This window comes from Rousettus aegyptiacus, unplaced genomic scaffold, assembly GCF_014176215.1.
Source record: "Rousettus aegyptiacus isolate mRouAeg1 unplaced genomic scaffold, mRouAeg1.p scaffold_m13_p_4, whole genome shotgun sequence".
NCBI lineage: Eukaryota > Metazoa > Chordata > Mammalia > Chiroptera > Pteropodidae > Rousettus > Rousettus aegyptiacus.
The window spans coordinates 50,054,729-50,082,640 of record NW_023416307.1 but is presented as its reverse complement, the minus strand read 5'-3'; the positions used below and the strand labels follow the sequence as shown (position 1 = coordinate 50,082,640).

The following is a 27,912-nucleotide window of genomic DNA, read 5'->3' as shown; positions in this document are numbered from 1 at the left end:
ATGTGCAAAATAGAGAATATACAAGGTTATTTGCTGTGGCACTTGTTTGTAATAGTGAAAGGGGAAAACAAACTGAGGTCAATTTTTAAAATATATCATCTACATCTACACAAGGGAATACTATGTAGATATGAAAGAATCTCCAATGCTGAAAATTCTTTTGCTACCTTTGGTAAATATACATTTGACACATGACTATCTTAAGTCTCCAGTGATATCACTGTAAGAATGATCCCTTTAATGGGGCTTTTAGTGGTAAAGAGAGTAGGGATAGACAGATAGGAAAAATAACTCTTATAGTTTTATTTAATGAGTATTAATTTCCTTGCAGAAAACAGGATTTCTACCAATTAAATAATAATCTAATAAGAAGAAAGATGTATCTGTACATACATAACCTTGTTCAATAAAGGTCTTCTCTTTGTAGATCCGAAGTCATGAATAGGCCTAAACTGGCAGTACCTACTGTTTATTATGGGTAGATTTCCCATTTTACAAACAAACCTCTCACTTATGGGAAGAGGTTTAGGGGTTTAAAATGTCTTTGGTTTATATTTCCTGATACCAGAGAGGCAGAATTCCCCAGCTGTCTATCAAATGACATGCACTTGCAGCTCTGGGACACTCTGTGGGGGTACTCTTCTATTCCGGAGTTAAATATATATAAAACAGAGTTAAATACATGTAAAGACATAGAGCACGCAGGATAATCCCCTGGTAACCATATATGCCTTCCAATCTTACCAAACTATAATTTGCTTACTGTTCCTCAATTAAAATGTTCTAATTCCTATCTCTTTACTATCCTTTTTTTTTTTTTTTTGCCCCTAGTTTCTCTCATCTGGAGTCCTATATAAGCTTCTATCTAAATACAACCATTTGAAGGGCCAGGCAAAATCTTATCTCACCATCTTTACTTTCTTCCGCTTTTAGTATGCATTTGGCTTTAATCTTCTTTGTTGCCTAATACTGTTAATAGTTTTCCACAAGTTTTTGACTTATGTGGCAATTAGATTGTAAGCTCCTTAAAGGCAGATTCCTAATTCTGTTTTTCCTATATTCCTTGTGCACCTACATAGTAGATGCCCTACATGTCCTAGTTTTGGAAAGTAACACGGTCAATCCAAATATGACCCAACAGATACATTTAGTGTTCTTTACAGATTTTTCTAAAGCAATCTATGTTTTCTGTATAAACATGGATTTTCTGCTAGCCCAATAATTTTTTTGTTTTTGGTATCAGAACTCGTCAGCTGACTCTGTGTCCCAGCCACAGGATTGCAGTTGTTCATCCTGTGGGAACTCAACTTCAATGTCATAAACAAAATTTGGATCATCCTTCTTCTTCTGATTTTTCTCAAAAAGTTCATCCATAATGCTCTTCTTTTTGGCAAGTTCCTTGTCATCTAGTTTGTTCAGGTCTTCCTCAGGATCAATGGTTGTTTCCCGTCGAATTTGTTCCATTGTTTCTGCCAAACTCTGCCCCAACAAGTAACCTCGTAAAAAACTGAACAACTTCTCTAGCTGCCTCAGGGACACTTGTTCCAGGTAACTCTTGTGTCGTGGATTGTTCTTTAATTGTTCAGCAGCTCTGCTGCAATCTAGGAGGGAGAAACAAAACTATATACCACACACAACATACAAACCACAATGTTTTGGTGCACCACAAACTACTGAAAGCATTACCTGCCATTATAGCCAAGTAGCTAAATGGCTTTTTTGGAATGAGTTATTCTGAAGAACTATTCCTTTATATAAAGCTTTGACTGTGGTGGGGGGAGGGATGTATTTTTGAGTTCCTTAACTTAAATTCATTTTGAGGAGATATTAAACACTTTCAACTGGAGAAAATGGAATATTACAGCTTTAGATATTAGTATTTGTATTAAGAAAATATCAAGACTACAAATAAAAAACATTTGGAGAGAAAGAAGGGAATTAATATTATTGAATAATGCTATCTCATTTAACCCACACTGCAATTCTGAAAGAGTGGGATTATCAATTTCCTTTTACAGATTAGGAAACTGAGGCTCACTGTGAGCAAGTCACTTAGCCAGGGCCACACATCTACCTTGAACCTAGGTTTTCTATAATTCTGAAGGCCGTGTCATGCTATTACATAAGACTCAAATAGTTCTTAAGTGATTTAGAGAATATTTAAGAAAGGAGGCAAGATAAAACATGAAGTACCTGAAAATTTAGAAAAGTTTCGAACTGGCATGATGCGCTGGCGACTTTTCCCCTTCATTTCATTCTCATAGATTAGGATAATAGCTGGAGGCTGGAACCTAATTCCACATTTCTTGGCAGTACACATCATTTTCACATACACTTCAGGGTAAATGAGAGGAAATCTGTACACACATTATGTGACTAACACATAATGACTTCCTGCAAAAGGGGAGAAGGAATTAAGTGTTGGGATATATCACACTCCTCCCCAGCAGATCTGGCTCTAGTCCAGTTCTAGAGATGCATGCTCAGTCTATCAGTTTAATATTTCCATAGCTGCCCTAAAAGTTCAGTTCGGCCCTAGGTTCTCCTTATATTGTTCAATCCCTGATTTATTGAGGGGTGTAGGTTGTCGAGCCTGGAAATGCAGTTCAGTTGGATCTCTTACTATACTGTACTCTTAACCAAAGATGAATCTTTGAAAGGTTTATGAACCTGTGAGTCAGCCCAAGAATCAACGTCCAAGATCTTTTTTATTTACCAATTTAACAAGTATGTACAAGCACCCTCTGTGTCAGAGTACTGAGTTTTTCAACTTTAAACATTATGTCCTGAGAGGTTCACCAGACCAGATCCATCTCCTTTGTACTTTCCCAATCATTTTACCCATCAAGTTTTTTGTAATTACTCATTTAATCATTTCTCTTCTCTTCTATTCTATTTGCTCTATGAGGGCAGGGAACATATCCACTGTTTACCACGACATCCCAGCACAATATCTGGAATGTAGTAGGTATTCCATACATACTCATTTAATTCGGTGTATTAGAACACAGCCTCTGTACATTCTCTAAGTTTTTAGAGTCTAAAAGTCTGATCAGAAAGGTAGACCAATACAGAATTACCCTCTACTTATCCAAGGCAATGAAGTTTACATGACTTTTAGTTTAACTTGTCTCGTTTTTTTTTTTTTTTTCAGTTACAAGAAACACAGTTATTTTTGTAGGTTAATACTTTACATTCCCTCTTCCCTCTCCTGTTCCCAATGCCAAAGTAACTGAATTATAGGGACTGCTTTAGATGTGACTATATATTATTCTCTGGAAGATTTGCAAATATTAAGGAACCTAGAAGTAAAGCAGCATAGGTAATGATATCTTCATAAATTCAGTTCTGTTAGCAAATCCCCATAGGAACATGTTATCTAACATATGTTCACTATAGAAAACTGGGAGTGGAAGTGGAACAGGGGTAGGAGGGAACATAAAATAATTACCCTTGATACCTTTCAGTCTTTTTCCTAGGCATATAGTTTTATTTTTAAAAACAATAGTTATTTTTTTTTTATATTATAGTTTCCTGCCTTTTAAACGACCTATGTGATTTTGTCATAAAATGTTCTTATAAAATGCAAATTTTTATATGACTGCCAAATGTTTGTACTATGGATATACCATATTCTATATTATTCCCCTTATTGTTGGTTGTAAACATTTTTACTCTTAGGAAATTATTTATAAAGAACTGCTTTTCCAAATTTCTGTGTTCTGCCTCTGATCTGATGCAATAATCTGACTCCACCCCCTTTCTTCTGCTTCTCCCCCTTTGCCACCTTCTTCTTTTAACAAATACTGGGGCTGGATGAAAAAGGTGAAGGGATTAAGAAGTACTAATTGATAGTTACAAAACGGTCATGGAGATGTAAGTACAGCATAGGGAATATAATCAATAATACTGTAATAACTATGTATGGTGTTAGGTGGGTACTAGAATTATGGAGGTGATCGCTCCATAAAGTATATAAATGTCTAACCACTATGCTGTACACCTGAAACTAATATAATATTGAATGTTGACTGTAATTGAAAAATTAAAAAAATAAAAATTAAAAATTTAGCCTTGCAAAACAAGAACAATAAAACAAAACAACAAATACTGCTCCCAGTTCGCTCCAATAAAATTTGGTCTATTAGCAAACTTTCTAGGAGATCCTACTGATCACAATATAAATTCCACACTCAAGCAAATGGCTGTACTTATGAAGGGTGTGTGCAATTGATAATAATATAATTGTTTGACAAGACATTTTTATTTTTTAAACTGAACTTTTATTTTTACTAATGTTTGTATTGTTTAAAGTGTAAAATAATTCTACGAGGTTTATAATAAATAAGTATTGTCCTCTGCCCTCCCCTCTCCATAGGCAACCAGTTTCAATTCTTTCAAGCATTTCTTCTAAAATTTATCTCCACATATCTTAATAGCAAGCTGCTACTTTCAGTTTTAGTTAGTATCTTCTGACATTTTTCCTCTTTGAGACATTTATTCTAGAGTCCTCCGTTTTGCTCCAATCTGCAGTGGATATTCTCTAGGCCTACTTACAGATTCAACTCAATTCATGAAGACGGACGACACATTTACCCAACACTTCTTCCTAGACATTAATATTCCCCACCCCCCCAGGGATCGGTGACTGCATAATCTAGTCAAGCACCCACCACAGCACCTAAAAGTGTACGGATTTTGCCGACAGGTAGACGACGATCATTTCCCTACTCACGTCCCCATTAGCGCAAGACGTTTTTACCCTTAGCGAAGTACTGAAAGTATATCTTCCCCGGCAGGCCAACGTCTAAAAACTCCATGAGGAGGTTATTTCCACCCAACTGCAATGCACAGAGTAGCACTTTGAGGCCGGGCGTAGTCTGGAGCTGCAGGAAGAGGCGACCGCCACAGGCCTGCAGACGTGACTGTGGATGAACTTCCCGGCAGGAGACACGAATCCACAAATACCTGGAAGTAGAGGTGGAGACCGGGAGCTGGGCCAGCGCGCTCCCAGCGCAGAGTGCGGGGTTGAAGCTAGGGCCGGGGGCCCGCGCAGGCGTTCCCACAGCAACAGCCCTGGCGCACTCAGGGCGCTTGCGCCGCTCCTCGCCCCGCCCCCGACCGGGAGGGCGCGCTCCTGCGACGTCGGAACTTTGGCGGGCCGGGGCTCTGGGGAGCCGGGGAACGGCAGGACCGAAAGTGTGCGCGCAGCGAGGCTTCCGTCCCGGTCACTAATTCCGTGGCAGCGCGCTCTGGGAGCGGCGTGAAGCGTACGCAGGCTTCTCCGACCGCATTTCTTCCAGGCGCGCTCCTCTCCGGCGTCCTGGCTGCCCGGGCCGTGGCCGTCCGAGTGGTGGCCTGGCTGCTTCTCTGGGAGGCAGCTGGGCTCACCTGCACAGCCGTCACGGCCCTCACTGCCTCCCCTGGGGACGCCGGTAAAGGGAGGGGCGGGGCTGCGGGAGTGAGGGCGGGGTTTGAGGGGCGGGTAGGTGGGAGCCTTGCGCGGTTTGCACAGGTACTTCATTGTACTCTGGCTCACGACCCTAGAACTGTATGGTGAGCAAGAGGAGGTTAAAAACAAAGGCCACGTGGACTGACACTCACTCACACTCTCTCACTCTCTCTCTCTCTCTCTCTCTCTCTCTCTCTCTCTCTCTCCCCCCCCCCCCCTCTCTCCTTCCTCCTCTCCCCTTCTCCTCTTCCTCCTCTCTTTGTCTCTCTGTCTCTTCTCTCTTCGTCTCTCTCTCTCTCTCTGTCCCCCCGCCCCCAACTCCTCACGTTCCCTGCATAGCCCTGGCCGCCCCTGGGTCTCTGCAGAGTGGGCTTTGTAGTTCTGAGGCGGGACTGGCCACACTACTAAAATGAGAATGAAGGGTCTTGGTATGCGTGAAGCTTCTAACCACCGAGGGGCCAACATGGCCTCAATGCCGCATGTGGAGCGAGAATGCCAATCCAGAATACAGAGACTCCGGGGTCCGGGGGTGGGGTGTGAGCAGTGTGGGAAGAGGAGGACTAATTTTTTTTCTTACAGACATTTTTGATAATACAGTGGTTTGGTCTGGGGTTTCTTTATGATTCCGGGGTGGGCAAGCGGGTCGATTCATTTCTTTGGGTCCCAGTCCTTTTCCTGAAATGCTGTGGCTAGGTGCTGTGGATCCAGCCCTGAACTCCACATGGTCCCGACCCTCATGATGGTTTCAGTGTAGTGGCGGAGACAGATATGTGGAGAGGTAATAGGGTAAACAATAACGTTTGATAGGGAAAGTCAGTATAAACCAGGTGAGTTTCTCCACCTGTAAAATAAGAATATTAGACTAGTATCTGTCAATGCAGTTCTGCTTTTGTATGTTTACGTATTAGGTTTCCAAGTTTATTTGAAGAAATGATGAGGCCAAAAATAATTTTTTAAAAACTGGACTTGGTAATCTCTAAAGACTCTCTTCCAGCACTGGCATTTTCTGATTAAAAAGGGGTCAATTTCAGAGCCAGTGCAGGTCACAATAATCAGATAAAGCAGTATTTAAGAGGAAAAGATCTTGAAGGTGGATTCAGATAAAACACATTTATTTTGAATGTACTTTTGTATTTTTTTCAAAATCATAGTCTAGTATTGCTATACCATTTATAAATTAGACTTTACCATGACAAGATGAATGATTTGCTACTCTCTGGTGTATATCCCAATAGATTTTAAAAAATGTAATAATCTGACATTTTTCTACTTTCATATGTTGACATAAACCTTTACTCCCTGCTCACACCACTCCCATTAAAATTAAACATGATGAAGAAACATCTGGATTTGTACAAGAGATACTCTAAGTTGTTTGGGGAAAGATTAAATATGCTTCTCCAAAGCAAATAAGAATTTCTTTAAATAGTTAGGAAAGTGGAAATATCTTAGGCTTTACGTGTCAGGCAAATCTTGCTTCTAATCAGTCAGTTATAAGACCTAGGCCAGTTAGTAGCTATGTCAGTTTCCTCCTTTGTACAAATAGCAATTTTGCCTGCCTCTTTAAACACATGAAAGTTAAAACACATGAAAAAGCCCCAAGTAGATGATCTATCATATAGATATTATTTAATAAATGCTATTTTTTTCTTCCTTGTATATTTCATCTCCACATCTTTTTTTTTCCCATGCATCTTTTCAGAAATACAGCTAATAGATTTAGCAAAATACAATAGTATATAGTTTGCTGTGTGTTTGTTTTAATGCTCTTCCTACACACTTTTAGCTTTTGAAAATGAAATAAAGTTATGTAACAAGATGCCTCGCAGAGTTGGTGATCATTAGTAACTGAATTTCTAATTTTGTGATACTGATACAGAGTAATAATTTTGCTGTTTGAATTCTGCATGGAGTCATAATAGTGAGATTTCTGGTTATTCTAAGTTTTTAAGGAACCCTTTGAACCTTTGAAAAGCCTCCAGGTTTTTTCTTTAAACCCTTCCCACATCTTCACAAGGCATAAATATACCATCTTTTCAGTTTTATAGGTGTGGATGGTAGAATATAGCAGTTGCAACTATGTATCTCATACACAGTTTCAGTGAGCTGACTTTAAAACTGAGATTCCTTAGCTCTTTAGCCATTCTATTTTTTCTTTTTGGTGTCCTGAGATCCCTTGAATAAAGTAATATTAATAACAAACACTTACATAGAACACTTATTGTGTGATAGGCCCTGTTCTAAGTACTTCTATGTATATTAAATTCTAATGACAACTAGTAGAGAGATAAATTATTTTTATCAAAGTCACATAACTAGTGACAGACTGGGATTTGAAATGAGGCAATATAACTTCAATGTTCTTAACCCTTATGCTATACTAGAAGTAGACTTATATGTAGTTCAACTTTCTTAAGTTTTCAAAGCTTTTGTTTTATTTTTAGGTTAGCTGAATTTTCCAGGCAAGAAAAGCCTATTTAAACAATTACATTCTAATTATTTAAATATTCTTTCTTTGAGTGCGTATTTTACTTTAAAAAAATCTTTTGGTTTTTATAGGCATAAGGGCTACTTGTTCTGAAATTATTTTGAGGCAAGAAGTTTTAAAAGATGGTTTTCACAGGTGAGTTGCCCATTGATGTACTATCAAAATACTGTTTCATATAACTTAGAGCAAAAAATTAATAATCGAAGAATGGATAAACTGAAAAATGTCCTTGCTTTCTTCAAGTTATAAATGACAGATTTAGTATATATGGTTACTGTTTGAAAGAAATCATTAAAAAAAGAGAAAAGAAAATGTTTATTATTTATCATGCACATTTTTTATGTGTGTATATACATATATATATAGAAGTTGCATATACAGTAATTAGCCTTCACAATGGTTGTAAGACAGATGATACCTTTCTTGTTTTGCAGATGTGTGTACTAGGGCTCAGATAATTAATTAATTAATTAAAAATTTATTTTGGTGACATTGGTTCACTTAATCCATTAAGTTTCAAGTGTACAATTCAGCAGTAAATCATATATATTTTGCGTTGTATGTTCACCGCCTATAGTTAGATTTCTTTCTGTCACAACATATTGACCTCTTTTACCCCATCTAGTTCCCCCTACCCCACCCTCCGGCAACCACTAGTCTGTTGCCCATGTACATGAGTCTCTATTTGTCATGTTTGTTTGTTGTTTTTAGATTTATATCCCACATATAGGTGATATCCTGTGGTTTTCAACATTTTCTATCTGGTTTATTTCTCTTAGCACGATTATCTCAAGATTCATCTATGTTGTTGCAAATGGCAGTATTTCATCTCTTCTTATAGCTGAGTAATATTCCATTGTATTTATGTATCACATCTTTATTCAATTATCTGTTGTAGGACACTTCGGTTGATTCTATATCTTGAAGAATTTAAATTTGGTAGAGGTTAGGGTGGTAGAGCTCTGATTTAAATTTATGACCCTCATACTCCAAAGCCATGTTCTCAAGTGCCAAGATATTATACCACCCTAAATCACTATTTCTGATTTACAAAACTTGGTTTGAAATGACCAAGCCGTTTCTAAACAGGAATTATCCTCAATGATGAATATTTGCCAGAACTGAAAATATTTAAAAGACTGGTAAAAAGTTGTGGAAACTGTTCCATAAGAAAACTTCTCAAACTTTAAAGCTTCTCGAGTGATTAATTGGAAATTATTCTCAGATAATGGATTTATAAATTCTGATACATCTATTTATTTATTTATTTTTAATTTATTTATTTTGATTAGTTTCAAGTATACAGTCCTTTGGTGAGACATCTATATAGTTCATAAAACGATCTCCGCAATTGTTCCCTCCCTCTCCTGATCCTCCACCTAGCCAAGATATTAATGCTAACTGCATTTTCTATGCTGTCCTCATGACCATCCATCAGCTACTAATTTGTACTACTTTAACCCTTCACCTCATTCTCCCAGGCCTCCACCCCCCACCCCTCTGTACCTCACCAAATTGTCCACTATATTTGTGAGTCTGTTTTTGATCTCTTTGTTCTTTTTATTCCTTAGATTCCGCATATAAGTGAAATCGTATAGTATTTATCTTTCTCTGTCTGACTTAAATACCTTTGAGGTCCATCAGAGCGATATCTTCCTCCATCCCCTTCCTTTTAGTCTCTGTGTGTCCTTTAATCTGAAGTGAGTCTCTTATAGGCAACATATAGGGGTCTTGTTTTCCTTTCCTTTCATCCACTCTGTCTTTTAGTTGGAGCTCTTAATTCTTTTCCATTTGAGGTACTTATTGATAGGAATGTACCATTCTTTATTCCTGTTTTTGATACATGTTTTTTCTTCTTCAAGAAGTCCCTCCGACATTTCCTGTAAGACTGGCTTGGTGGTGATAATTCCTTTAGCTTATTTTTGTCTGGGAAGCTCTTTATCTGTCCTTCATCTCTAAATGATAGCTTTGCTGGATAAAATATCCTGGGTCTTCATCCTGTTGAATATTTTTTGCCAAGCCCTTTTGTCCTGCAGAGTTTCTTTTGAGAAATCAGCTGCCAGTCTTATGGGTGCTCCCTTATGAGTAATTATTTCTTTTTCTCTTGCTGCTTTTAATATTCTTGCATTGTATTTAAACTTTGGCATTTTAATTGTGATGTATCTTGGTGTGAGCCTCTTTAGATCCTGATTTTTGGAATTCTCTGAGCTTCCTGGGGTTAGGGAACTTTTCCATCTTATTCTTCAAACAGCCGTTCAACATCTTGATTTTCTTCAGTTACGCCAATCAGACGGATCTTTGGACCCTTAATAGTGTCCCCTATGCTCCTTAAATTATTTTTATAAATGCCTTGGCATCTTATCTCTTGCCATTCTGATTGTGTGTTCTTGGCTTTCCCATCCTCTAGATTGGGCATTTGATCCTTTCCTTCATTCACTTTGTTTATTCCCTTGTTTATTCCATTTAATATACTTCTCATCTCAGATAATGTGTTCTTCATTTCAGACTGGTTCCCTTTCATAATTTACATTTTTATGTTTTTTATCTCTTTATTGAAGTTCTCACTGAATTTATCTATACTTCCTCAACGTTCATTGAGCATCTTTATACCCAGTGTTTTGAACTCTGCGTCTGTTAGATTGCTTGACTATGTTATATCCGGATCTCTGTTCTGTTCTATCATATAGTTCTATCATATGGTTTCTGCTTCTTTGTCTTCCCATTTTGGCTGCCTTTCTGTGTCTGTTTCTATATACTACGCAAAGCTCCTAAGTCTCCTGGTCTTATTAGTGTGGCTTTGTGAAGTAGGTGTCTAGTGGTATAGTCCTGAGAGGGGGTCAGCTGCAGGCCAAGTTTAGCCCAAGCCTTTACCCCTCCGGGCCACCTATTAAGATTCAGCAAGCAATCCACAGATGCTTTGCTTACAGTTGCCTCAAACCAAGAAACCAGAAACCAAGGCCAGCTGCCTGCAGTGTGAGTCTAGGCACTGCTCAGCAAGGATCACCTGACTCGCTGAGGATATACTTGGATGTGGCTTGGGTGGACCATGAGTTGAAGGAGGTGGGGTTTTAGGGAATCCTCTGGGTGGAGCGACCTCTTATCCAGTTTGATGAAGTCTCAGCTATGGTGGTGCTGAGTCCGCTCACTGGGAGGAGGGAGGGCTCGACAGGGAACAATGGATACTGCAGACACTTCTATACAGAGCGAATCTCGCCTTGGTCCTCACTCCAACAGTGTCTCTCTGTAAGTCCATGGTGCCCCCTGCACACAGCCCAATCGGCACTGAGAGCGAACAGGTCCATCACCGCGAAAATCTGCTTGTAGATGCAGATCCTTTAAGAGGTGTCTGCCACTTTTGCAGCCTTTGTCTCACTAAGCCCAAGACTGGGCAGCCCCACATTCTCGCCCAGTCCTACCTTCTGCTGTTGCAGGGTGCTTTCTTGGATTTCTCCCTAGTTGTATGGCTTGTTCCTCTAGATCTCAGGTGACTTTTCCTTGCTGCTGCTCCTTGTTTCTGTCACAACTTTGATTTGGTTGCCAGAGAGATGAACAGAGCCTCTATCATCTATGCCATTTTTTTTCCTCCTCCTGATACATTTATTTTTAGAGTCACCTTAAGCTAAACTATCTCATTCTCCTCTTCGAAAGTAGCATACATGTGAATGGCTAGGGGGTATAGTAGAAAAAAATTTTACTGATAAGGTAAAATTGGATAATCATAATATTTCCTCATTAGGGTTGTGAGAATTAAATCAGAAAACATATGAAAGGCCCCTTAATGCAATGTCTGTCACATAGTACATACTCAGGAAACATTAGCTATAATTATTAATGAGTTAGATGATCAAACTGGGCCATACGGTTTTAATCAAAGAGAAGATATGACTGTAAAGTAATGTATATAAAATATATATATCCTCTTTATATTGTTTAATGATCACGGAAACTGTTCCTCCCCCTGTCTTTTTTCCTCAATATGCTTAGTTTGGTTAGTTTCTGTTGCTTTGTCTCCAAGTCATTGATTTTTTCTTTTGTATTACCTAATTGTTTTTAATCATATCTGGATAGTTTTTATTTCAGAAATTGCATTTTTCATCTTGAACTTGCATTCGGTTCTATATACATACAGAACTTTCATGATGTTCATGTTTTTCTTTAAATCCTTGAACGTGTTAGCCATATTTATAATTACTTTTAATGTCCTTTACCAGTTTTGTCACTTATGTTATTTCCATGTTTGTTTCTATTGAATGATATTTTTCTTGGTTATTGGTCACATATTCCTGCTTCTTTGTATGTTTAATAATTCTTGACTGGATGGTGAGTATTGTGAATGGTGTAGGTATGAACATTTTTGAGTGTGTGGATTTTATCTTTTAAAGAGTTTTGGGCTTATTTTATTCTGTTAACAATTAAGTTATTTGTTTATCAACGTGATCTTTTTAATCTTTTTTTATATAGGTCTAAAGTTAAAGTGGCCATTACTGCAAGGCTAGTTTAGCTACTAAAGCTTTACCCCATTGAAATCTCCACTGTTCTCTATTTGTGATTGGTTGGAATGCAAATATCTCTCTGAATGTGAAATTTTAGAGTATCTTATCTTTTAGTTCTCTGGTCATTCTTTGCACAATCTTGTGGAGTTACACCTTACTCATGCTTATCTTAGCATTCTACAAAAACTCAGGGTGAGTCCAGTTCAGATTTCTAAAGCTCTTTCTACATAGTTTCCTCCTCTCTGGAACTTAGCGCTATGTCTTCCAGCCACTTCTATCTCTATTTTCTTAACTTCTATCTCTATTTTCTCACCTAAGCAGAACTACTGTGCTGAGCTTTGGATCTCCTTCCCTGAACTTGGTCCAAAATGTGCCTCCAGACAGAAAATTGGGACAATTATACATATAGATTTATAGTCCATTTCAAATTAATTTTTGTGTATGGTATGAGATAGAGGTCAGGATTCATTTTTTTCTATATAGTTATCCAGTTGTTTTAATTCCATTTGTTGAAAAGACTATTCTTTCCCCATCTAATTATATTGTCACCTTTATAGAAAATGTGTGTGTGTTTTTGAACTCTATCCCTTTCCATTGATCTTTGTCTGTTTCCATAGTAATGCAATACTGTGGCTTACAGCATGGGTTATGAAAGATCTAATAGGTGTTTTGGACATGATATAAATTTCATTTGACTTTATAATCTTTTGAAAAACTAGTTTGAAATATAGTGCTTCCACTAATTTGAATGAATGTAATGCTATCTCATTAACAAAGAGATTTACTTTAAATATATTTGTTTTACAGAGACCTTTTAATAAAAGTGAAATTTGGAGAAAGCATTGAGGACTTGCAGACTTGCCGACTCTTAATTAAACAGTACATTCCGACAGGACTTTTTGTGGATCCATATGAGCTGGCTTCATTACGAGAGAGAAACATAACAGAGGTACAGTACAACTCTTTTTTTTTTTTTTCCAGAGGTACAACTCTTACACGGTGTTTTTTGAGAGAAATTATTTTGTGATGCTATAATTTGGATAAGGCAAAATAGTAGGGAGAAAACATTGTAGTATTTTTTATTTTGTTAAAGTGTATAAAGTTATATTAGTTAGTATAGGAGTATTCTTTAACAAGTAAGTGATTCTTGTCATACTTGTCAGTAATAAGCTATTGAAATAAGATAGTTAAATGCCTTTTGGCAGGATGGTGACTAGTTTAATGACTAAGAAAATTATATGTGTTTGAGAATTAATAATAATAAATACAGTTTCAACAGCAATTTTGTCAAATTAGATATACCCCAACATTTGTATAATTTGAGTATGGGAGGAAAGGAAATTAATATTTATTGGCTCTATATAGGCCAGATATCTTTATTTATTAATTTTTTTTTAAAAAAAGAAAGCAAGATTAAAAACAGCATTAAAGGAAGATTATGTCCCATAACCTTTACATAGATTAATCTTTATAATAACCCTGGAAGTATTACTTCATTTTATAGATAAGGATACTGAAGAAATAAGAGGGCATGTTACTTATCCAAGATCACATAGTTAAAAGGAAGAGCTAAGGGTTCAGGGTTGTCTAATTGCAAAGTTGTTGCTCTTTCCAGAGATGAATCTTACTCCTTAGTTAAGGGTTTTCCTAACTTTAATAAAAATCCCTTAGGGGTACTTATACTGTACATTATTGGCTTCCTGGGAAATCTTAATTCAGTAAATGCGGATTGGACTCAAAAATATGCTTTTAATGACTCAGGTGATTAAGAAATCTTGGGAAATACTGTCTCTGTTTGTAAGATTATAATTTACATATGAATTTTAAAAAGGCAAAATAGATACACTTGGAGTCATTCATCACGACAGTTTATTTCTAATTGTGGTTTAGGCCAATTTCCTCACCTTTTTATTATTTAAATTTCTTTTTGAATAGGTAATTACATTTTCATGGTTCAAATATTCAAGAGATAAGAAAAGGTACACAGTGATAAGCTTCCACCTTTTTCAACCCCCAGTCACCAAATTTCTTCCTATGTTCTGTTTTTTTGTGTATATATGGCAGTTTAGATACACATGTTTACATACATATATGGCAGTTTAGATAAATATACACATGTGGAAAGATCTCATTGCTTTTCTCATTTGTTTCTTTTCTTCACTGAGTCATGAATTCTGAATGAGAGTTAAAATTTCAAATAATAGGTTTTAAATTTAAATGCAGGTTTTGGCTTGTAATGACATGGATTGGAATCATATTCAAATCTTTTTATAAAATTGTGTACCATGTTTTAAGAAAATGAAATTTTTTTGCCTAGGTGAAATTTTTTTGCCCTGAAAGAGGTCACATGCCTACACTTTGGTTGGGATAAGATTGGGGCGTGTGCAGTTCAACTATAATAAGAAAATGGGGTGGGTAAAGGGTACCAGTTATAGATTGCTTGACAGTTTTCGCTTTTGCTTGATTTTTTGCTTCCTATTCTTCTAATTCCTAATTCTAAGACTTGTGAGTAAATTTACTTTTTCATTTTGGAAATTTTTAGAAAAAGAGATGTCTCATTTATGACATATAGATAATTGGAAGTTGATTTCTTGATTAGATGCTATTTCCTTCCGCCTAGCTGAGTTGAGACTGTGGCCCAAGGAGGAACTCTGTCATGAGAGGTGGTATTATATGATGAATTTAACTGGATAGAAGGGAATTTATATGTAGGGAATGATTGATGTGTATATGTTTAGATTGTGATCTTGACCCTGTTCCATGACATAAAATTTTTGGCTGTGGCACATCGAACAGTGGGTCTAAATCATTGGGTGATGTGGCAACAAAATGTTTTATAAAAAGCTTATGATGATTTGTGAGCAATTTGAAAATAAATCCTTAAATAGATTCACCATGGATAAGGCGCATCAAATAAAACTCATTTCATTTTTAGGTAGGGCTGTTAGATATATTTAATCAAAATCTCTAACATTTTTTGAAAATGGTATTATATTAGATCAAAACATGTAAAACTGCTGTTTTGTAGATCAAAATGGAAATGCTATGTTTTTTAAATCATAAGTTTTATTACTCAAAATATGTAGTATTAGGACTTCCGCCATGACCAACTTTGAAAGCAGGGACCAGATGTACTCTCCCACTTGAAACAACCCAGAATTAACATCCCAGTGTCAGAAAAGTATAATACATTTCATTTTTATAAAGTTTTACATTTTTAGATTATATAAGTTGTTCAGAGGCACCAATTGCTATTTCTTAATTGGGAAAAAATTTTTTTTGAGTTCTAGTCCATATGAGGAAGCTGTGACTAATGTTATAAATATGGCATTTTTTTATAGCTTAATTTAGCTTTGCTGTGGTGGTTTGTGACACATGTGGTTGAGGGTCCTCATGAAAAAGTATAAGTCCATGTCTGTTAACCAATGCGTGATGCTTTAGGATTAATTTTGATGCATAACTTAAATTTCTTGATAACATGCTATTGTTTTATCTGTGGCAAAAACAGAATCATGAATTCTGATTTTTCAGATCAGCGCATAGTCGTTGTACATTTATGGTTTTGGCTACGTTTGGGAGATTTACCAGTATCAGGTCATTGTCCAGATTACTTTTGATTTCTTCTTGAGCCACAGTCTCAACTCAGCTCCAAAAATGTTTTTCTGTTGTTTTGAATCTAAAGTGATATACACACCTCCAAATGTCTGAGTTTTTGATCACCTGTCAATTGATGTATCAACTTGTACAATTTTTTCTCTACTGTAATTAGGTTTCATAGAAACTCGAGCTGAAACACCTAAGTCAGCTAGCTCCAAGACCTCAAGTTGTTGTTTGTGGATTAGCTTCTGCTGGTTCTTAATTGATCTTGGTTTAAAAAGGATCTAGGTCTCTGTTGAGGGTCATTGTGGATGCAAAAGTTGGACAGTGAAAAAGGCTCATAGGAAAAAATTTGATTCATTAGAAATAAGGTGTTGGAGGAGAGCTCTACATATATCTTGGACTGCCAGAAAGGTGAACAAATGGGTCCTAGAGCAAATTAAGTCTGAAACATCACTGGGGCAAAAACGACAAAACTGAACCTGTCATACTTTGGGCACATTATGTATGAGAAGGCAGGGTTCTTTGGAAAAGACAATAATGCTGGGAAAAAGATAAGGCAGAAGGAAAAGAAAAAGGCCAAATGTGAGATGGATTGACTCCATAAAAAAAGCCATAGGCATAACTCTACAGGAACTACGCAGGGCAGTTGAGGACAGGACATTTTGGTTGACACTTATTCACAGGGTCACCAAGATTTGGAGTCAACTCATATCACACCAATAATGGAGCAAATAGTTCATGCCTGATAAGATTCTTGTGAAAATTAAAGAAGATAATGTATATAAACTTTGAAATACCTATCAACGTAGTAAGTACTCAAAGAAAAATACCTTTACTATTATCAGGTCATATATACATCCTAGACAAGATAGAAAAATTTGGACTTTATGTTATTTTGATTTGCACCTAGTTGTACCCAAAAATAGTTCATTAATAAATTTCTGTCAGGAAGTGTCTAGTAATTTCTTAGAACTTTGCTCTTTGACCCTCCTGGTCAACATTTTTTTTCCTTAGATAAAAATACAGAAGACATAGTTATCAAATTCGTAAATGTTACATAAATTTTGGTTGACAGATTAAGATTTCAATCAAATCTCATCAGCCTAGAAATAAATGGACTATGGCCAGAAAGAAAATTTAATAGAGATAAATCTCAATTCCTGCATTTAATTAGTAAAAAGTCAACTAGAAGAAAAAAGGATGAGAGTTAAAGTTTTCTTCAGAAAGTTCAAATGAAAAATGCAGGGATGAATAGGTAGTGCACAGGGTTAGTGAAATTATTCTGTATGATACTGTAACGGTAGATATGTAATATTTTACATTTGTCAAAATGCATGCAATCTACAAAATAAAAAGGGAACCCTAACTTAAACTGTGGATTTTAGTTAATAATAATGTATCAATATTGGCTTATCAATTTTAAGAAATGTATCACACTAATATTAATAATAGAGAAAACTGAGTGTTGCGAGGGCAGTTGGAGGGGTATATGGTGATTGTATTTTCTGCTCATATTTTCTGTGAACCTAAAACTGCTCTAAAAAATAAAGTATTACTTTTCTTAAAAAAAAAAAGAATAAGGTAGGTAGGTAGATAGATATCATACTGAAATAAGGCTGCTAAAAAGCTAATATAATTTGTAGCTAAAGAAGGTAATACTGCTACTATAGTCCCTGAGTATTTCCAGAGGCAACTAATATGATGAGTAGTTTGGAAATCATGTCTTAAACTGAGAGAACAGTGCATATTTCTTTGGGAAGGAGAAAACTTAGTGTAGGCAGCATGATTTCCTTCTGATGTTTGAGGACCCTTAGTGAATTAAGGAACAGATTTATTGCAGATATTGTAAGCAAGAGCAATGGGTGAATGTTATGGGCCAGAGCATCAAGTTTCAACTCACAGAAAAGGAATAACCTTTTAATAGTAGGTAAAATGAGATGACTCTCCCAGTCATTGAAAATATTTAAGCAGTGGCTGGATACTTACTTCTCTGATGAACAAGAAATTACTAAAATGATACCAATCATTTAAAGCCAGTAGTGGGTTAACTATCTTTTGTCTTCGTTTTTATACTTAGCGAATAATGCTGTATTTATTCACAGAATTTCTCTTGGTACCTGTTTTATCACTTGAACAACAGTTAAGGAAATTACATAGAAATAATTTTTATTATGGGAAAATTTCACACCTTAGAGTATAATTTCCTCAGTTTACTTTTAGTAAAGTTTTTATTAAACAGAGATCACATCTTGTGTGTGTGTGTTTTTTTTTTAAATTGAGGTTGGAAGGAGAATGAAAATTATAAGAATGATGAATTTGACATTATTTTTCCTCTAATAGCAGTCTTCTGGTTTTATTTTTCTTTTTAGAATTTTCCTCATTTATTTCTTCTGGATTAATATTTGTTTTCTTTTTGACAGGCAGTGATGGTTTCAGAAAATTTTAACATAGAAGCTCCCAACTATTTGTCCAAGGAATCTGAAGTTCTCATTTATGCCAGACAAGATTCACAGTGCATTGATTGTTTCCAAGCTTTTTTGCCTGTACACTACCGCTATCATCGGCCACATAGTAAAGATGGAGAAACTTTTATTGTGCTCAATAACCCTGATTTGTTGATGTATTGTGACCAAGGTGAGGGTTGCAAGTCTTTTCTGAGAATTGAAAATAAAAATAAAAGTATAGTGTCAAGTCCGAAGTTAAGGGATAACAAAAGCATGTTTTTACCCTTTCTTTTTGATTGTAAAAATAAAGCACAAATATAGAAAAACTTCACAAATACATAGTTTAGTGAATTATTATAAGGCAGATATTCTTGTAACTAACATCCAGGTCAAGAAACCCTGCCATCCACCCTAGCAGCAGCTCTATGTATCCTGTCCCAATTATAGCCTCCTCCTTTCCTCTCAGACTATCTGACTTTTAATCACTACCTTATCTTTCTTTATACTTTTATCACCCAAGGGGCATTCTGAGACACTAGAGCTTACTCTTGCCCATTTAAAGCATTTTTGTTATTTCCATTAACTTCTTAATTTATCTCCCCTCTGTCTCCCCTCTATCAGTTTTCTTAAAATTTAACTGTTGAAGAAATTGGGTCATTTGACTTGTAGAGTTTCTCAGAGTTGGGGATTTGGTGATTGTACTCACACAGTTCATATGACCTCTTTATTTCCTGGAAATTGCCAGCTGGCTCCAGAGGTGTGATCAGATTCAGGTTTCTTTTGAACAAGACTATAGGTGGTGCTCCGTTCTTTTATGAGTAGATATATAATGTCGTTGTATTGCTTTTTTCAGCCATTGATCCTCATTGCTCCTTTGCTGCTTTCTCTTTATTCATGCTGATATTGCAGGAATTGTGACTGTTGGTCTTTTGTCCCCACTTGAATGTATTTTGGTGTTTGAAGGAATACTTTATCACCTAGTTTTGTTTGAATGTTGTCCTTGAGAGGTTTTGGTTTTGTGTGTAATTATTCTTTCTGTTTTTATGTGGGAATTTGCATAAATTTTTTTAAATGATGCTTTCACCATTTTCAGACTTTCTAGAATCAAGACTTGAAGAAATCCTTTCAGATTTTGTTTCTTTGTGTCTGCAAATTTGGACTGGTTGCAAAAGTCAGTAACACTGTTACTGAAAACTGGCAGATACGAAGTTTTTAGTCTGTACATTTGCTGCCATCATATATTGATGAGAAAATGAAAAAGTGTTCAACTATGTTAGCTTTGTTCACCCAACCTAATTTGTTTCTATTAGTGGTACCTTTTACTTAGCCTAAATAAGGTTTGAAAACATGCCACCTCCTGAGAGACTGATCTGGTATCATTTGTTTTGGTTTTTTTTTTTTTTTTGGTCCATGTCGCCATCAGAAGCAAAGAAATCTTGAAAAGAAAAAGCTATAATAGAATATAAAATTTTGGTACAGGGGCTCTTTATGTGGGTGTTTTTACTCAATGGCAATTTATTGTGTGCTTAGGATCCGTTCACTGTTCTGAATGTAGGTTATATTTCAAAAAAAGTTTAAAGAATTTTTGAAGTGGCACCTAGTATGATGGGATTTGCTAAGAACTCGTGCTCAACTTCTGCACAGTCTTTGTAATTTTATAATTATAATGTGTATTAAAATGTCTGCATATTCATATCACAGCATGAAAGACTGACATAGCCTGTAGTCCAGTACAGGTTTTCTGATGTGATCTCCTAACACTTTTTTCAGAGTTTCCAATTCTGAAATGCTGGGCTCAGTCAGAAGTGGCAGCTCCTTGTGCTTTGAAGACTAAGGATATTTGCCAATGGAACAATATGAAATATAAATCAGTAAGTTAATATTTTATGTTTTTAGATCATGCCTTCATTTAAAACTTTCTATGTTTCTACCACATTTAAGGGACTAGAATTTTATATTATAGATAGCTTTTTTTAAAAAATATATTTTCTTAATGTTTCTTCGCCACTGATGGCAACAGTGGTTCCTCATTTATACAGAGTCATAGAATCATTTATTTAATCTGGGGGCTGGAGATACAGGTTAATACCATGTCTCATGGGTCCAAAGCGTAAGTATGGCTGACATGTTTTTTTTTCTTATTCCTAAATTTATTTATTCTAATTAGTTTCAAATATACACTACATTTGTTAGACATCTATATAGTTCGTAAAACCTTTCCCCAGTTGCTCCCTCCCTCCCCTGACCCTCCACCTAGCCAAGATATTAATGCTAATTGTATTCCTTATGCTGTGCTCCCCATCCCCGTGACCATCTATCAGCTACTAATTTGTACGTCTTTAACCCTTCACCTCATTCTCCCAGGCCCCCAAACCTCCCTCCTCTTTGTCCATCACCAAATTGTCCACTATATTTGTGAGTCTGTTTTTGATTACTTTTTCTTTTTATTCCTTAGATTCCGCATATAAGTGAAATCGTATAGTATTTATCTTTCTCTGTCTGACTTAAATACCTTTGAGGTCCATCAGAGCGATATCTTCCTCCATCCCCTTCCTTTTAGTCTCTGTGTGTCCTTTAATCTGAAGTGAGTCTCTTATAGGCAACATATAGGGGTCTTGTTTTCCTTTCCTTTCATCCACTCTGTCTTTTAGTTGGAGCTCTTAATTCTTTTCCATTTGAGGTACTTATTGATAGGAATGTACCATTCTTTATTCCTGTTTTTGATACATGTTTTTTCTTCTTCAAGAAGTCCCTCCGACATTTCCTGTAAGACTGGCTTGGTGGTGATAATTCCTTTAGCTTATTTTTGTCTGGGAAGCTCTTTATCTGTCCTTCAACTCTAAATGATAGCTTTGCTGGATAAAATATCCTTGATTGTATATCCTGGGTCTTCATCCTGTCGAATATTTTTTGCCAAGCCCTTCTGTCCTGCAGAGTTTCTTTTGAAAAATCAGCTGCCAGTCTTATGGGTGCTCCCTTATGAGTAATTATTTCTTTTTCTCTTGCTGCTTTTAATATTTTTTCTTTGTATTTAAACTTTGGCATTTTAATTGTGATGTATCTTAGTGTGGGCCTCTTTAGATCCTGATTTTTGGAATTCTCTGAGCTTCTGGGGTTTTATTTCCATTTCCTTTACCATGTTAGGGAACTTTTCCATCTTATTCTTCAAACAGTTGTTCAACATCTTGATTTTCTTCAGTTACGCCAATCAGACGGATCTTTGGACCCTTAATAGTGTCCCCTATGCTCCTTAAATTATTTTTATAAATGCCTTGGCATCTCATCTCTTGCCATTCTGATTGTGTGTTCTTGGCTTTCCCATCTTCTAGATTGGGCATTTGATCCTTTCCTTCATTCACTTTGTTTATTCCCTTGTTTATTCCATTTAATATACTTCTCATCTCAGATAATGTGTTCTTCATTTCAGACTGGTTCCCTTTCATAATTTACATTTTTATGTTTTTTATCTCTTTATTGAAGTTCTCACTGAATTTATCTATACTTCCTCAACGTTCATTGAGCATCTTTATACCCAGTGTTTTGAACTCTGCGTCTGTTAGATTGCTTGATTCTGTTATATCTGGATCTCTGTTCTGTTCTGTCATATGGTTTCTGCTTCTTTGTCTTCCCATTTTGGCTGCCTTTCTGTGTCTGTTTCTATGTACTATGCAAAGCTCCTAAGTCTCCCGGTCTTATTAGTGTGGCTTTGTGAAGCAGGTGTCTAATGGTACAGTCCTGAGAGGGGGTCAGCTGCAGGCCAAGTTTAGCCCAAGCCTTTACCCCTCCGGGCCACCTATTAAGATTCAGCAAGCAATCCACAGATGCTTTGCTTACAGTTGCCTCAAACCAAGAATCCAGAAACCAAGGCCAAGCTGCCTGCAGTGTGAGTCTAGGTGCTGCTCAGCAAGGATCACCTAACTTGCTGAGGATATACTTGGATGTGGCTTGGGTGGACCATGAGTTGGGGGAGGTGGGGTTTTAGGGAATCCTCTGGGTGGAGCGACCTCTTATCCAGTTTGATGAAGTCTCAGCTATGGTGGTGCTGAGTCCGCTCACTGGGAGGAGGGAGGGCTCGACAGGGAACAATGGATACTGCAGACACTTCTATACAGAGCGAATATCACCTCGGTCCTTACTCCAACAGTGTCTCCCTATAAGTCCCTGGTGCCCTGGTGGGAATGAAAGTTCTGACCCTCTAATTACATTGTTGGATGCATTGCAACCAGCCCTCATCCTTAGGTGCTTTCCAAAATCACTTCATCAAGATAACAGAACATACCTGGCACGCAGTCAACACTTAGGAAATTCCAAGGATTTTGGAAGCCAAGAGCCAGAAAGGTGAATGAAAACCCAATATGTATTATTATAAATCACAATATCACACATATGTTATCTGAATTCTTTTTCAAACTCTAAAATACATGTGGAGAATTGCATTTGATTTTCTTATTTAAGTGAGAGTATGGTTAGTGTTTATGATTTATTGATTTTAAAAATTGATAATGTGCATTGCTACAAAATAAGTATTTTATTTAAACATTTTGAATTCAGTTCTCTTTAAGACCATGTAACTTGAAAAGGGAGATCATAATTAAGCAGTTTTATTTTTTTTTCTTTGTGTTATATATCTTGTTTTTTTATATCAGAAAAATAGGTAACCATTGCTAAGATAGTGCTCTATACCAAAAATAGTTTAAGATGCCAATTTTTGAAAGATAATTTTCAAATAGTCCTTTATTACAGATTGTGTTGGTAGTATTTTTTGGGGGAGGATGCGAAATCGTAATCTAGATATTTATAAAAAAATCAAAATTCTCATGTTGAAGGGGAAAAAATATGGCATAGATGATAGAAGGGTCTGTTCATCTTTCTGGCGACTAAATCAAAGTCATGACAGAAACAAGGAGGAAACAGCAAGGAAAAATCACCTGGGATCCAGATGAACAAGGCATATAACTAGGGAGAGAACTAAGAAATCACCCTGCAATGGCAGAAGGTAGGACGGGGTGAGGATGTGAGGCTGCCAGGTCTCGAGTGGCTGACTGGGAGGGAGGCTGCAGCAGTGGCAGACGCCTCTTAAAGGGGCCATGCTCACAAGCAGACTTTCGTGGTGACGGACATGCTCGCTCTTAGCAGCAGTGCTGTGCACAGGAAGCACCAGGGACCAACTGGGAGACACTGAATTGTCAGAGTGAGGGCCGAGCCGAGACTTGCTTTGTACAGAAGTACCAGCAGTATCCATTATTCTTCTGTTGAGCTCAACCCCCACCCAGTGTGCAGACTCAGTGCTGTCATAGCCCAGACGTCATTAAACAGGATAACGAGGTTGCTCTGCCCAGAGGATTCCCCTGAAATCCCGCTTCCCCCAACTCACGGTCCCACCCAAGCCACATCCAAGTATATCCTCAGCGAGTCAGGTGATCCTTGCTGAGCAGCGCCTAGACTCACACTGCAGGCAGCTGGCCTTGGTTTCTGGTTTCTTGGTTTGAGGCAACTGTAAGCAAAGCATCTGTGGATTGCTTGCTGAATCTTAATAGGTGGCCCGGAGGGGTAAAGGCTTGGGCTAAACTTGGCCTGCAGCTGACCCCCTCTCAGGACTATACCACTAGACACCTGCTTCACAAAGCCACACTAATAAGACCGGGAGACTTAGGAGCTTTGCGTAGTACATAGAAACAGATACAGAAAGGCAGCCAAAATGGGAAGACAAAGAAGCAGAAACCATATGATAGAACTATATGATAGAACAGAACAGAGATCCGGATATAACATAGTCAAGCAATCTAACAGACGCAGAGTTCAAAACACTGGGTATAAAGATGCTTAATGAACTTTGAGGAAGTGTACATAAATTCGGTGAGAACTTCAACAAAGAGATAAAAAACATAAAAATGTAAATTACAAAAGGGAACCAGTCTGAAATGAAGAACACATTATCTGAGATGAGAAGTATATTAAATGGAATAAACAAGGGAATAAACAAAGTGAATGAAGGAAAGGATCAAATGCCCAATCTAGAGGATGGGAAAACCAAGAACACACAATCAGAATGGCAAGAGATGAGATGCCAAGGCATTTATAAAAATAATTTAAAGAGCCTATGGGACTCTATTAAAGGTAAAAATATCTGTATCATAGGGGTAACTGAAGAAGGAGAACAAGATGTTGAATATATATTTGAAGAAATAATGATGGAAAAGTTCCCTAACCTGCCAAAGGAAATGGACATAAAACCCCAGGAAGCTCAGAGAATCCCTGAAACCAGGAATCGAATGAGGCCCCACCAAAACTCATCATGATTATAAAGTTCCAAAGGTTAAATACAAAGAATCTTAAAAGCAGCAAGAAAAAATCAGTTACCTACAAAGGAGCACCTGTAAGACTGGCAACTGATTTCTCAAAAGATACTACTATGCAGGACAGATGGGCAAGGCAAACAATATTTGATGTGATAAAGACCCAGGATCTACAACTGAGAACACTTTACCCAGCAAAACTATTATTCAGAATGAAAGGACAGATAAAGAGCTTCCCAGACAAAAATAAGCTAAAGGAATTTATCATTACCAAGCCAGTATTACAGGAAATGTTGGAGGGACTTTTTTAAGAAGGAAAAGCAAGTATTAAAAACAGGAATAAAGAATGGTAATAACTACATTCCTATCAATAAGTACCTCAAATGGAAAAGAATTAAGTGCTTCAACCAAAAGATAAGGTGGCTGAATGGATAAGAAAAGAAGACCCCTACATATGCTGCCTACAAAAGACTTACTTTGTATTAAAAGACACACAGACTAAAAGGAAGGGGATCAAAAAAGATACTGCTTTGATGAACCTAGAAGGTACTCTACTGAATAAAATGGGTCGGATAGAGAAAGACAAATATCACATGATTTCAGGTACAAATAACAACAACAAAAGCAGAAATAAACTCATAGATACAGAGAATATTTAGAGGTCTGCTAGATAGGAGGGGCATTGGTGGACAGCAAAAAAAAAAGCAAAGAGATTAAGAGGTACAAATGGATAGTTGCAAAATAGACGTGAAGGTGTAGAGTGTAGCATGGGGAAGATGGTTAACAATGTAATAAATATGTAAGGGGGAAGCAGGGTATTAGATTTAGTGGGGCGATCACTCTGCAAGTTATGTGGATTCCTGATCACTATGCTATACAACTGAAACTGGTAGATTGTATGCCAACTGTAAGTGGAAAAAAACTCATTAAATTGTACATTGTAAATACAAGCAACTAATTGTCTATTATATTTCAATAAAGACAAAAAAAATGAAAAAACATCCCAAGTTACCTAATTTTAATGTTTTTAAAACCTATTTTTAAACCACGAAATTTCCCAGAGTTTCTAATTAAACTCTTTATCTTCAAAATCAGATAGAAAATAAAAACTAAGTTGCATATAGGAGAATTTTATTATCACTAATCAGTATCACTAGTAAGTTGATGTTGACAGTAAAAGATATATTCAATTGTGTAATTTGTGAACAAACAAACTTTAAACAGCTTTTTGGGGGAGAGAAACAGCAAAACAAATGAATATTTTAGTTTTAGTGCTGTTTTAATATTTTTGTGGTTTCAACTTAGAATTCTGTATTCTAATATAAAACATAGAGGAAGTAAATGTTTATTGGCATATAGCCAACATTTTTTTAAAAGAATATGCTCAACGCAATGTAAGAGATAGAAAAGTCAAAAGTAATTAGAATTTAAGAATTATTATAGGACTTGATTTTGATTTGTTTACATTAAATGTCGCATCCAAAAGAATCATTCAAACAATCCTGTTATATGTAGTGTAGCATTGGCTGAAAGATATTTAAAAGAAAAAAATTAATAATAAATAGTAGTATCACTTAGGACATTCATTTTAAATGTCTCTAACTTCTCTATCAATCTCTCTCCATAGGTATATAAGAATGTGACCCTGCAGGTTCCAGTGGGACTGACTATACATACCTCTTTAGTATGTTCCGTGACTTTGCTTATTACCATCCTGTGTTCTACTTTGATCCTTGTCGCTGTTTTCAAATATGGCCATTTCTCCCTATAAGTTTTATGCAGTTAAATGCTTCCTATAAACCTAAATAAGACCTATTCATTTGTGACTAGAAGTGTTCTTCTAGAATTATATCACTTCTTTTGTCTTTTGTCTTCATTTTTAGCTAAAATTATGTTTACTAGAGGAAATTTTGGGGCATTCTCAGCTAATTCCAAAATTTAGTGCTTTGTTGTGTAGACCCTTGATAATCCTCAAGCATCAAGTGACAAAAGGAAACTTAATTCCGTTAAATTACTATTTATTTTGTGATATCTCCATTTGGGTTAGAAAAATGAGTACTTTATGTATTAGAGACAAATTACTTTCATTTGGTGAAACATTTATATTTAAGCTAAACGTTGAGAAAATCGTTATAAATAAAAATAATTTGAATCAGAGTTTACTTAAATGTTAATTTTTTGAGAACATTGAAGTTATTTATCCAGAGTGTCAAAGAAAATCGTTAAAGTAGAACAGTAAGAAATTATTAATATCAAAATTATTTCTTAAAACATTTCCATTCTCCTATATTTTATACTGCTTTTGAATATATGAATTAACAAAGCTTGATGAAACACTAATACTGATATTTAGTTCTGATTTCGTACTAAATTTGTCAGGAAGACAATTCAGATTGTCATTTTAAAGAATATATGAAGTTGGACATTTACAAAAAAATCTTTGTAAGCAAAAGGTCTTGATTTACTGTTGTTCTTTGGAAAAAAGTAGAAAATAAAATAAGTGCCATAAGCTAATTAAAAAATAAAAGGGCAATTTTTCCCTTGTATTTGTTCAGGGCAATTTATTTGGGGCAGGCATGTTCCAAAACAGAAGCTAAAAAGCCAGGGTATGTTGCAATTGTTTGTTTTAAACAGAGTAATGGGATGTGATATATGTTGATATATGTTATCACTGCTTAATTTCCTAAAACATTCTGGTGTTTTTATGGGAATAAACCTTTTATAACTTGACATATATGGCTCGATTAGTCATAACAGTTCTTTTTGAAGATGTGTTTGAGAACTTAAATATTGAAAGAGGCTACCAATGCCATAAAGCAGAAATATTAGACATCTTTAAAATAACTAAAATTTCAACCCAATCTAGTTTTATATCTAGTGACTTCTTGCAAGAAAGAATTCCATGTTTTACATGCATTTCTTTCACAACAGAATAATATAATGGGATCGAAATAGAATTATGTGTCAGTTAAGATTCAATAATATCAACAGATGACATTTTAGAACTTGATTAGACATGTAGAGTTAACATGGTACTATTTAACCACTTGAGAGAGAGAGAGAGAGAGAGAGAGAGAGAGAGAGAGAGAGAGAGAGAGAGAGAGTGTGTGTGTGTTTTGCACACCAGAGCCAATTTCAT

The 27,912-nt window shown here is 36.2% G+C and overlaps 2 protein-coding genes across 4 annotated transcripts; one reads left to right on the top strand and one right to left on the bottom strand.

The window, feature by feature from the left end:
- Positions 1-288: 288 nt before the first annotated feature.
- On the bottom strand, positions 289-5,131 carry CEP19 (centrosomal protein 19). 3 transcript variants are annotated; one of them, XM_036219102.1, is made up of 3 exons: positions 4,736-5,131; positions 2,194-2,394; positions 289-1,601 (listed from the first exon to the last, which is right to left on the bottom strand). In XM_036219102.1, the coding sequence occupies exons 2-3, from the start codon at positions 2,321-2,323 to the stop codon at positions 1,240-1,242; spliced, it is 492 nt and encodes a 163-aa protein (XP_036074995.1). In that variant the 5' UTR covers positions 2,324-2,394; positions 4,736-5,131; the 3' UTR covers positions 289-1,239. The 3 variants fall into 3 exon arrangements, with proteins under 3 accessions (XP_036074995.1, XP_015990758.1, XP_015990760.1); XM_016135272.2 differs by having other exon boundaries at positions 4,763-5,131; XM_016135274.2 differs by having other exon boundaries at positions 4,969-5,131.
- On the top strand, positions 3,950-27,503 carry PIGX (phosphatidylinositol glycan anchor biosynthesis class X). Its single transcript, XM_016135170.2, has 7 exons — positions 3,950-3,955; positions 5,069-5,435; positions 8,012-8,075; positions 13,241-13,382; positions 18,454-18,667; positions 20,248-20,348; positions 26,401-27,503. The coding sequence occupies exons 1-7, from the start codon at positions 3,950-3,952 to the stop codon at positions 26,542-26,544; spliced, it is 1,038 nt and encodes a 345-aa protein (XP_015990656.2). The 3' UTR covers positions 26,545-27,503.
- The last annotated feature ends 409 nt before the right edge of the window (positions 27,504-27,912 follow it).

Bases quoted from the DNA above. Each gene is read 5' to 3' on its own strand.
- CEP19 (XM_036219102.1), bottom strand. From the start codon at position 2,323: ATGATGTGTACTGCCAAGAAATGTGGAATTAGGTTCCAGCCTCCAGCT. The intron at 1,602-2,193 runs GTACTTCATGTT...TCTCCCTCCTAG, and splicing joins AAACTTTTCTAAATTTTCAG to ATTGCAGCAGAGCTGCTGAA.
- PIGX (XM_016135170.2), top strand. The intron at 5,436-8,011 runs GTAAAGGGAGGG...TGGTTTTTATAG, and splicing joins TGCCTCCCCTGGGGACGCCG to GCATAAGGGCTACTTGTTCT. The intron at 13,383-18,453 runs GTACAGTACAAC...TCTTTTTGACAG, and splicing joins GAGAGAGAAACATAACAGAG to GCAGTGATGGTTTCAGAAAA.